Genomic DNA, 12133 nt, shown 5'->3' on the forward strand with positions numbered 1-12133 from the left:
GGGGGCGTCAGATCTCATTATGGATGCTTGTGAGCCACCATGTGGTCCCTGAGAATTGAACTCGGGACCTTTGGAAGAGCAGTCAGTGCTCTTAACTGCTGGGCCATCTCTCCAGCCCTACACCGTAGAATTTCATACTCAGGTTATGTTCTGTAATAACTTTGAAAAGAGCTGATCTGAAGCTGGAGAGACGACTCAGTCGTTAATAGGCTGCCCTTCCAGAGGACCTGGGTTGTATTCCCAGCAACCACATGGCAACTCACAACCATCTGTGACTCCAGTTCTAAGAGATCTGGCGCCCTCTTCTGGTCTCCACAGGTACTACACACATGTGGTCCACAGACCTACATGCAGGCAAACACCCACACATTAAGTAGATAGGAAAAATATATATCTTAAAAAAGGAAAAAGCAGACATGTCCAATTGCGTTTGCTCATACGTGTTCATTAAAGCAACCACAACAGAATAGTACTGCTTATCTGCCAAGCACCTATGTACATAAAGTTATCGTGTGTTTAGTAAAGATGATGCATGCCAGACAGTGGCAAGTGGATGGGAGGAGAGAGTGGGCACTGTGCTATTTTACACCAGGTGATTGGGAAGAGGGCTTGGAACCTTCCCTCCATGCCCCTTCTTTTGTCTTGGATCAGTTCATCAGGTAGATTTGCAGACACAAGCGATTTTGATGTCTGTTGGAATCACTCAAATTTTCATTAAGGGAGCTACAGCGAGGCCCCACTTCCATCTTGTCCTAGGGCTGAGTGCATGGGCGTGCATATGTGGATCTGACTCTGTGTGTGTGTGTGTGTGTGTGTGTGTGTGTGTGTGTGTGTGTGTGTATGTACACACTTATGGAGGCTTGAGCTATTCACCTCTTAATTTTATTTTTGAAACAAGGTCTCACTATGTTGCCCTGACTGGCCTGAAACTTGTTATAGAGACCAGGCTGACCCTCAAACTCATGGACAGCCACCTACCTCTGCCTTGTGACTATGACACCATATGCAGCCCCTTCCCTCGATGTCTTTTGAGAGAGTTTCTAATCTCCTGGAGTTGGTCAGTTAGTTCCTGTCTCCATCTCCCAGCTCTGAGATTACAAGTGTCCACCAGTCTACCTGGCTTTTTACTTGGATTCTAGGATTTGAACTTGGGTCCTCATGCTTGCAAGGCAAACACTGGCTGAATCACCTTCCTAGCCCAGTCTGCATTTGTTTGTTTTCATGTATTTATGTTGACTTGCTGTGTATGAATGTTCTGCACGCATGTAGATTTGTGTACTATGTGCATGCAGTGCCCTAGAAGGCCAGAGGAGGGCATCAGATACTCTGGGTCTGGAGTTACAGATGGTTGTGAGCCATCAGGCGGGTGCTGGGAAACAAGCCCAGGTTCTCCTCAAGAGCAACAGTGCTCTTAACCACTGAGCCATCTCTCCAGCACCCCCTCCTTGTTCTTAACTAAGAAAGAGTGCTACCCAAGTCCCACTCTTCGCCTGTCAGGCCTCTGCATACTTAAATCTCCAGTCTCCTCCACTCCCAATCTCTTTACTCTTCCTCCAAAATCATGAGCTGCTCCTGGTCTGATTTGGAGACTTCACTAAAACATTGTACAGTTGTCTTCCAGATGTTTGCCTGGGATGTAGAATTGCTCTCCTGTCCCAGTTTTCCTCTGATGAACTCACACCCACTGAACTTTGCAGTATTGGGAAATCTCACTGTTGTCTCAGCCCTGGAGCTTGAAAGCTCCAAGTTAAACCATCCAAGTATCCTATAGCAGCACACACATCTAAAATAGGTAACCAACCGGCACCCACCCCACACCTCACTGCTGGCTAACTGACCTGCCCCATAAATAGCTCAGTGTTACTCGATCCGACAGCCACTGCTCACAGAGAGATCTTTGTTTCCTGGCATACATGTGCGTGCAGTCTCTGGGAGTCAACAAAACCCAGGTCCAGTGCACTGGACCATGGCTGCAACATAATCCTTAGGCGAACTGTGAAAATCAGTAGCTAAGTCATTTTCAGATTGGATTCAAGACGCCCAGTTCCGTATTACCAAAAGCAGTGTTACAGCAAGTCTGGTTTTAATGTCTTCCTCCTATTAACATAGCTTCTCCACTCTGGGGAATCCCAGGTCTCTGCCAAATGCACTGAACTCTCAGGTCTGTCCGAAAGGGTTCCTAGTAGTTTCAGAAAGCATCTATTTGTTTGTTTGTTTGTTTGTTTGTGTACACTGTAGCTGTCTTCAGACACACTAGATCCCATGACAGATGGTTGTGAGCCATCATGAACTCAGGACCTCTGGAAGTACAGTCATTGCTCTTACCTGCTGAGCCATCTCTCCAGCCCCCAGAAAGCCATTTTCTAAAGCGTGTTTTTGTTAGTGCAGCTTGTTTGGGTTCTGATGTTGTTTCTTTAAGAAAGAGTCACAGGAAGCCCATGCTGGCCTTGAATTCTTGATCCTCTTGCCTTCACATTCTGAGTTCTGGGATTAAAGGCTCTACCATAAGATCCCGTTAAAAAGAAAAAAGAAAAAACAAAACAAAACAGATAATCTCACTATTGCTGGGACTAGTGGCGCTAAGCCTGTAGTCTTAGGTTAAATTAGAAGACAGCAAGTTTAGTGGGCCATGGTGGAACAGGCCTTTAATCCCAGCACTCGGGAGGCAGAGGCAGGTAGATCTCTGAGTTTGAGGCCAACCTGGTCTACAAAGTGAGTTCCAGGACAACCAGGGCTATCAAGAGAAATCCTGTCTCAAAAAATAAAACAACAGCTGGGCGTGGTGGCGCACGCCTTTAATTCCAGCACTCGGGAGGCAGAGGCAGGCGGATTTCTGAGTTCGAGGCCAGCCTGGTCTACAAAGTGAGTTCCAGGACAGCCAGGGCTATACAGAGAAACCCTGTCTCGAAAAACCAAAATAAATAAATAAATAAATAAATAAATAAATAAATAAAACAAATAAATAATATAAAATGAATAAATGAATGAAATAAAATAAAAAGATGATAAGTTGGGCTGGAGAGATGGCTCAGCGGTTAAGAGCACTGACTGCGCCGGGCGTGGTGGCGCACGCCTTTAATCCCAGCACTCGGGAGGCAGAGGCAGGTGGATTTCCAAGTTCGAGGCCAGCCTGGTCTACAAAGTGAGTTCCAGGACAGCCAGGGCTCAGAGAAACCCTGTCTTGAAAAACCAAAAAAAAAAAAAAAAAAAAAAAAAAAAAAAAAAAAAGAGCACTGACTGCTCTTCCAAAGGTCCTGAGTTCAAATCCCAGCAACCACATGGTGGCTCACAACCATCTGTAATGAGATCTGATGCCCTCTTCTGGCATGTCTGAAGACAGCTACAGTGTCCTTACATATAACAATAAATAAATCTTTTTTTAAAAAAATGACAAGTTTAAGGTCAGCCTGGGCTACAGAGCGAGTGCATAGTCAGCCTACACAACTTAGTGAGACACTGTCTCCAAATAGAAAGTCCAAAAGGGGCCTGGAATACAGGTCAGCCATAGAGCTCTTGCCCAGCATGGCCCAGGTCATAGGTTCAATCTCCATTACAAAAGGAAACAACAAACCCTACAGAAAACCAGCCCTGCTGCTCACCATTGTCACACAGCAATCCATTCTTCTAGTCCACACATACTATTTCTGTGTCGAATTGTATGTATTTGCAAATTCCATAGCAGTAACTCCAGAGGTGAAAGAACGTTGGGGAGCTTGGCCAGATAAGCCTCTGCTCTGGGTAAGAGAATGGCCACTAAGCCACTAAGATAACACACAGGCCTTAGTCTGTCCCGAGTTTCTCTGATCTTTCAGATCCTGTTCAAATGGTACCATCTTCCATTTCACAAAACCCAAATACCGAACCTAGAGTTATTTTTCGGTTCGCTCCGCCGATCATTCACGATGACTGTTGGAAAGGATGCTTATAACCCATGGCGGTTTCAAGCAAACGCCAAGACCAGGTCTAGGATATTAAAGCTGTTGGCGGCGCCTTCCTGAATGCCGCTGGTTTTTATGGTTCTGCCTTTTGCACTGCAATAGTCAATGCTTCATAGATCCATCTGGGGCCCTTCCCACGGCCATGCTGAGTGTCTGCATTTTGAAAACCTGATAAAGCTGGAAGTCAGTTCAAAAATATTGATCCTGGGTAGCTGAGATGGTTCAGTGGGTAAAGGCGGTTACCGAGCAACCTGGCAACCTGCGTTTGATCCCTCGAACCCACATAAAGATGCAAGGAAAGAAACAGCTCCACAAGGTCATCCCCTGACCTCTACGCATTCACCGTGGCGCATGCGCACCTGCACACGCATCACATACGATAATAAAGAAAAAAATTTTAAAGATTTGACCTTTAGTGTACCAAAAGGAGAGAAAACATTCACTTTTAAACCCCGTGCATATATACTCCAGTGGCTTTGAAGGGAATGGGGACAAACAAACAAACAAATAAATCAAGGTCTTTATTTAACAGGTTGTGAACCATGGCTATGTGGATACAGGCTCAGCAGCTCCAGGGCGATGCCCTTCACCAGATGCAGGCCTTGTACGGCCAGCATTTCCCCATCGAGGTGCGACATTATTTATCACAGTGGATCGAAAGCCAAGCCTGGTAGGTGAACAGCTTCTATATCATCTTTTGGCAAGTACGAGGATATTGAACTTTGATGAGAAAAATGTTATAACTGAGACTTTAAAAGTTGTGCGTAGCCTAGGCTAGTGGTCCCCACCTGTAACTGTCATGATCCTAGCTGAGGCAGAAGGGTTGCAAGTTTGAGGCCAGCCTGAATTGCAGAGTGAGGCCCTGTCCCTGTCTTTGAAGAAGAAGAGGAGGAGGAGGAGAAGAAGAAGGAGGAGGAGGAGGAGGAGGAGGAGCTGTGTGTGTTGGGCTGGGTGTGTAGCTCAGTGGTTAAGTACAGGCATGAGGCTCTAGACTCAGCCCTCAGGACCTGTCTCCAAGAAAAGCTGTTTGAAAATCTTCATGTAATTCATAAAAAGGTATTCAGCCTTCTTTTAGATGCAGGGAGATGAAATAATTCTTGGAGTTTTAATTTTTGTTGTTTTTTTAAATTATGTATATATGTGCACGTCTGTGTATGGATGCATACACATGAGGGCACCTATCTGCAGAGGCCAGAAAACAGCTGGAGCTGGCGTTTCAAGTGGTTGCGAACCACCAAGTGTGGCTGCTGGGATCTGAACTCAGGTCCTCGGGAAGAACAGGAAGCTCTCTTAACCACACAGGCATCTCTCCAGCCTCTGAGCTTGCCTTGTTTTGTTTTGTTTGTTTGTTTTTGAGACAATGTCTCTCACTCTTTGAGACAGGCCCTGGCTGTCCTGGAACTCAAAAGTGCTAAGATTAAAGGCAAGAAAGAATCATGCCTGGCTTTTTTTTTCCCCCAAGATAAAGTTTCACCATATAGTTATGGGTGGCCTGCATTCATTATATAGACCAGACTAGTCTTAGACTCAAGATCAGCCTTTGTCTCCCATGTGCTGAAATTTATATCTTATAAATCAGATATTTAACATATTGATTTAATAATCAAAACATTCATAGCTCTCTAGTTTTTTGTTTTTCTGAGACAGGGTCTCATACTATGTAGCTCTGGCTGTCTCGGAACTCACTCTGTAGACCAGGCTGGCCTTGAACTCACAGAGATCTGCCTGCCTCTGCCTCCCAAGTGCTGGGATTAAAGGCCTGTGCCATTACACCTGGTTTGAAACATTCACATTTTAAATATGTATTTACATATACAACAAAAGTACTCTAAAATATTAACAATAAGGCAAGATGGCTCAGTGAGTTTAAAAAAAAACAAAAAAACTAGCCACCAACCCTGATGTCCTTAATTTGGATGTCAAAACCCACACGGTAGACAAAACTGGCTCCTAAAAGTTGTTCTGTGACCTCCACATCGTGCTGTGGCATACGTCTTGAGACACACACTGATTTTTTTTTCTTTTTAAAGACTAATAATGATTACATTTCAGTGTTGACTTAGCCAACATTTTTATCTCTATTATGAATTATATACTTGAGCTTTAAAATTGTTAGATCGGTATAACACAGTTCAGTAGCAATGCATCTTATCGTGCAGTGCTAGGGCAAAGCTTACAACACACAAGACAGCTGTACCACCGAGCGGCTGCCTCCTCAGCCCTGCCGCATCCTCACCAGCCATCAGCGGTGCCCAGCAGCGTGCAGGGCAGGGAGCTTGCCCGTCGTTGGCCTCAGTCTGTCCGTGCGTGTACAAGTTCATCAGACTAGCCAGGCTTTGACCAGGGTGGTGAGCTCCTCTGTGGAGAGCCAGCGGTGTTGCTGCTGGGAGAAGGCTGTCCCTACCCACTGGAGATGCTGCCTTACAGTAATTGCTACAGCTTGTTAGCAAGGCTCCGTTCAGAAACAAGCCTGCCGAAGGAAGGCAATTTTTCTAGGCAATTAAAAAAAAAAAATCCCAGCTTCATATAATTAAGAGGGGGAAAAACTGACTAAATATGAGAACATCAAACACACCTCGGTTAGTCCAGTCCTTTTCCTTTTCTTTCTGTTTTAATGATTTGGGAGATTTCGGAAAACATTAACAGGAAGTTTCTGTTGATTAAAAATCTCACTTAGAGGCTAGATCAGCGGTAGTGCATTCATCCAGCTAAGCAGACTGGCTCCATACCACAAAAGAGAGAACAAAAGCCAGCTTTCGTTTATTTGAGTACAACAGTGCATTCCTGTAATTCCAGCTACTCAGGAAGCTGAGGCAGGGGAATTACTTAAGCCTAGGAACTTGAGACAGTCCTAGGCAAATGGGCTCTCAGCCAGCAGATCTCCTGAGTAGTCTAATTTATTGAATAAGCTTTGGGAAATTGGGGTTGATATTAAGGAAATCCTGGATTTTAGGTAGGGTTTTGTTTTTTCCCCATAAAAAAATAAAGATATCAACAAAGAGTTTCCAGCGCTTCGTATTGAAGCTGTCATGAAGTCTCTGATCGTAGGCTATGGTTGAGTCTAAATTAAGAACCAGACTGCTGTATTTGTTCAAAGACTGGAATCTCTCAGCCGGGCAGTGGTGGCGCACGCCTTTAATCTCAGCATTTGGGAGGCAGAGGCAGGTGGATTTCTGAATTCAAGGCCAGCCTGGTCTACAGAGTGAGTTCCAGGACAGCCAGGGCTACACAGAGAATCCCTGTCTTGAAAAACAAACAAACAAAAACGACTAGATCCTCTCAACGGTGTGCTCCTAGTCAGAACAGAGGAGCAAGGCTGTGCCTGCAGCCTGTCTAACCTTCCACTTCATACATATTTTCTTCAACCCATAGATATACACTTCTAAAAATTGGCTTTGTCCCTACCCTTTCCAGACACAGGTCGGGTGGTCTCTGATAACGTCGTCTCAGGGCTTTGGTGTGCCTCTGCCTAGCTGTTTGCCACCAGCCACTTGCTAACTGCAGGGATTTGTGGGTGGCTGTCTTTTAGCTGCCGCTGGCTCTCTTCCCTGGCTGTGGACCTGGTCAGCAGTAATTAGATATTATTTCAGCCTGACAGCTGTTTGGTTTATCAGAGCACTAAGTCACTTAAGTATTACCCAGCAGCAATTGTTGCCTAACTTAGTAGACAAAAATCTTTTAAGGACAAAAGAAAGAAGATAAGGAGGAAGTGGACTCAACCCCCTGTCACCAGCTGAACAGCTCAGAATGACACGAGGGCTGGGGACTGGCTTCTCGCCTTCACTGGAGGAGCCAGTGTTATTTCCAAGTCCCATATCTACAGTGATGACAGACAATTCTCCTTGGGTGTGAATACTTGTAGGCATCTTCGGTTCTGATGTCTCCCTTCCAGGGTCCCTTAGGAAGGGCAGTGACTGGGGGCCTGGAACCAGTCAAGGTTGAAAAGAACATGCAGAACTATATACCCTGCCCCACATACCCTGGAGATATGAGTATAAACTGGAAGTTAGAAGACCCCTTATTCCCTTCATTCCTAGGAGGGGGTGGGTTAATATCAGAGTCAGTGAGTAAAAGGAAGCAGGGAGGGGGGAGTATTTAGAAAGAAGTGTAAAGCTCAGCTAAGAGAATTGTAGAGTCGGGCATTGTAGACATTTAGCCAACTTATGTCGGGGTGTTTCTTAACACATGAATTATAGAAGAAATCACGTTTCAGACTCCCATGATGGCTCACACCTATAATCCCCAGCACCCACAAAACAAATGTAGTATGTAAAGGCTGCATGTGTACAGGCTCCTATGCATGTATGTATACAGATTGTGTAATTTTTTTCCCCTAGGGACTCAATAGATCTTGATAATCCACAGGAGAACATTAAGGCCACCCAGCTCCTGGAGGGCCTGGTGCAGGAGCTGCAGAAGAAAGCGGAGCACCAGGTGGGGGAAGATGGGTTTTTGCTGAAGATCAAGCTGGGGCACTATGCCACACAGCTCCAGGTGGGTGCAAACACTGGCCACACTTAGGCTCTGCCTAAGGTTGAGGACTTCTTCATTTAATTTTCTGTAGACACGTGTTCTGATCTTTAACCCGGCATCGTAGTAATGTGTGTTTTCACGCACATGGTTTTGATTGACTTTGTGGTTGTGGCTGTTACCTTCTTTGAGACAAGAGTCTCACCGTGGGGCTGGAGAGTTGGTTCTGTGGTTAAGAGCGCTTCCTGCTTGTCTTAGGGTTATTATTGCTGTGATGAAACACTATGACCGAAAGTGAATTGAGGAGAAGACCATTTATCTGGCTTACACTTCCACATCGCTGTTCGTCATTGGTGGAAGTCGGGACAGGAACCCAAACAAAGCAGGAAGTTGGTGGCAGAAGCTGATACAGAGGCCATAGAGGAATGCTGCTTACTGGCTTGCTCCCCATTGCTTGCTCAGCCTGCTTTCTCATAGCTCCCAGAACCACCATCCCAGGGGCGGCCCCACCCACAATGGGCTGGGCCCTCCCTCATCAATCACTAATTATCAAAAAGCCCTATAGGCTTTCCTACAACCCAAACCTATCATAAGAAGGCATTTTTTCTCCACTGAGGCGCCCTCTTCTGATGACTCTAATTTGTGTCAGGTTGATGGAAAACCAGCCGGCACACTGCTATTGTAGAGGACCTGGGTTCAGCTCTCGGCACCCACATCAGGAAACTCGCAGTAACCTGTAACTCCAGCTCCAGGGGCTTGGAGCCCTCTTCTGACCTCCACAGGCGTCCACCCACAAGTGACATACAGACACAAAAGTAAAAATAGAAACTAATCTTTATTTAAAAAGAAACGATGGCGCACGCCTTTAATCCCAGCACTCGGGAGGCAGAGGCAGGCGGATTTCTGAGTTTGAGGCCAGCCTGGTCTACAAAGTGAGTTCCAGGACAGCCAGGACTATACAGAGAAACCCTGTCTCGAAAAAACCAAAAAAAAAAAATAATAATAATAATAAATAAATAAATAAATAAAAATAAAAAGAAATGAAAAGTTTCACTATTTAGGTCAGATTGGCCTCAAACTGGGAGTCCTCCAGCATCAGTTCCACGCCACCCCCAGTGTGGGCTGTAGGTAAGCACCACTCCCAGCCATGACTTTTGAATTTGCAGAAAGTTGCAGCAGAGGCACAACAAGCCCCCTTCATATGGTCAGGTTCATTTACATCATCATCTCGCTCACACTCCTCTCTCCCTTTCCCGACCCACACCTTCACGTACACACGTACACATACACACATACACTTTTTTTTTTTTTTTTTTTTTTTTGGTTTTTCGAGACAGGGTTTCTCTGTATAGCCCTGGCTGTCCTGGAACTCACTTTGTAGACCAGGCTGGCCTCGAACTCAGAGATCTGCCTGCCTCTGCCTCCCAAGTGCTGGGATTAAAGGTGTGCGCCACCACCACCCGGTTTACACACACAATTTTAGTTGAGAGTAAGTTCCATACATCTCTCTCCTGAGTATCTCGGCATGTATGTTCTAAGAACATGAACTTCCCTTACAGGGTCACAATACAGTTATCAAATTTAATGTGTTTAACATTCACACAAACTTTTACATACTATTCTGTCTCTATTATCCATTTGTCAACTGACTCCCAAGTGTCCCTCCAGTCCAGGGTCCAGTCCAAGGCCTCATATGATATCTAGTTGACATATCTCTTTAATGTTTTATCTGGTTTGGTTTCAGTTTTGTGACGTGTCTGTTTTGGAGATAGGGCCTCCATCGTGTTGTAGCCTATGCTAGTCTTGAACTTTAAGCAGACATCTTGTCCCAGCTGTCCTGTCTACCTTTCCCTTTTCTTTAACCTAAAACCATTCGTTTTTCGACCTTATTTTGGCTTTGACATTAACATTTTAAAATAATCACTTATTCCCTTACTTTTAATATTTTTACATTTTATTTTTAAATTTGTGTGTGGGTATGTATGTGCACGTGAGGGGTCAGAAGAGGGCATCATAGCCCCTGGAGTTGGAGTTAGAAATGGTTGTGAGCTGCCTGATGTAGGTGCTGGGAATTGAACTCTGGTCTTCTGTAAGAGCATTATGGGATAGGGCCTCACCATGTTGTCTAAGATGATCTCAAATTCTAAATAATGGATGCATTGTCCTTCTGCAATGCCCCATCCAGAGAAAGAAGATGCCCGTCTTCCCTGCTGTGACAGTAATTCTGATTCTAACTGACAGGAAATTTCAGAGTCCTGTGTCTTGTCTGCTGTGGCCTTTTAAAGACTCACCCGTTTCCAAGAATGTTGCTATAGTGCTTTTGGCATTAAGGTTCAGAAAGTAAAGAAAGCAGCCTTACCGTCTTAGTGCAACTGCATTTTCATAATGTCGTTCTCTCCATCCCACCCACACGGGGGAACAGCACTGCCCATGACTCCATGGTTACCGCATCTCTACCACAAGTGCTCCCTGCCCTGAGTCCGGTTAACCCACAACAGAGTGGAGCAAATTGATGTCTGCTGTTGTCCTCTTTCAGAGCACGTACGACCGCTGCCCCATGGAGCTGGTTCGCTGTATCCGGCACATACTGTACAACGAACAGAGACTGGTTCGCGAAGCCAACAACGTGAGTGTGCCCATGATTGTGGGAGAGGAACTGGGGTGCCCTTCTTGAGCCGTTTCCCCCTGGATCCCACTTTGTTGAGGTGACCCAAAATGCACTAGTGTCTCTTTAGGGAGCTGACCTTAGCTTTATAACTTAAGTGAGGCTACAACCACAAAGCAAGGTGAACATGTGCAAACTAAGTTAACCCAAGCAAATCATTTTTGTGTTGAAGCATGCTCACAATCAGGGAGATTACTTAGTAGAAATTTCTTCACACTCTCTGGGCCAGCTGCTAAAGGAGTGGCTCATGCCTAGTCACTTAAACAGCCAGATCCACAGGGACCTTGTGCATGCCTCCCCCATCATTTCCTCTGAGGGGCTACAGACACCTAGGAGCCTTCAGGTGTAGCTTCATCCACGGTAGAAGCAAATGACTTCATCACCAGGCTGCCTTGAGATAGATACAGACCATGTATTATTCCCAATGTGTCCCCAGCGAAGTCACAGTCATGGTATTGGATCAGTGAATGAATGTGGAATCAGGGATATCATCATCAGGAGGAAGACCCAAGTGACCTCTGGGGCATGTGGAGTTCTAGTTTCTCAAAGAATTGGGCACATCCTCTGTGGGATACTCATGTGGAGGCCAGAGATGACACAGAAGAAGGTTTTTACCGTGAAGAAAGCCTGTCGAGTCACCCGCCTCCACACGCTTTCCATTCTACCCCGATTCTCACACGTGGCATCTGTGATGTCTTCTGACCTCAAATTTAACTTTGGGGGTCTTAGCTTCACCTAAGGATTAAGACCAAAGGCTTCCTCCCACCCTCCCACACTGGATCTCCCTATCTGTCCCCAGGGCAGCTCTCCAGCTGGAAGTCTTGCTGACGCCATGTCCCAGAAGCACCTTCAGATCAACCAAACGTTTGAGGAGCTGCGCCTGATCACACAGGACACGGAGAACGAGCTGAAGAAGCTGCAGCAGACCCAAGAGTACTTCATCATCCAGTACCAGGAGAGCCTGCGGATCCAAGGTGAGGCTGGCAGTGGAATCCTGGAAGCTCCGGGGGTGGGAGTAAGGTCTAGGAGCAAGCTCTGAGGAAGCAGAAGAGAACCTGGT

At 45.8% G+C, this 12133-nt stretch overlaps 1 protein-coding gene across 2 annotated transcripts in view; it reads left to right on the top strand.

Moving 5' to 3' along the window:
* LOC110306026 (signal transducer and activator of transcription 5B) overlaps nt 1–12133 on the top strand; it is a 71334-nt gene that overhangs the window by 38521 nt on the left and 20680 nt on the right. For both annotated transcript variants that reach the window (XM_021178221.3, XM_021178220.3), the window contains exons 2-5: nt 4471–4608; nt 8276–8432; nt 10945–11034; nt 11873–12047. In XM_021178221.3, coding sequence (XP_021033880.1) covers nt 4481–4608; nt 8276–8432; nt 10945–11034; nt 11873–12047 — 550 coding nt within the window. In that variant the 5' untranslated portion in view covers nt 4471–4480. The remainder of the gene's footprint in view (nt 1–4470; nt 4609–8275; nt 8433–10944; nt 11035–11872; nt 12048–12133) is intronic.

Source organism: Mus caroli, unplaced genomic scaffold, assembly GCF_978045245.1.
Source record: "Mus caroli unplaced genomic scaffold, Mus_caroli_1 scaffold_13, whole genome shotgun sequence".
Lineage (NCBI taxonomy): Eukaryota > Metazoa > Chordata > Mammalia > Rodentia > Muridae > Mus > Mus caroli.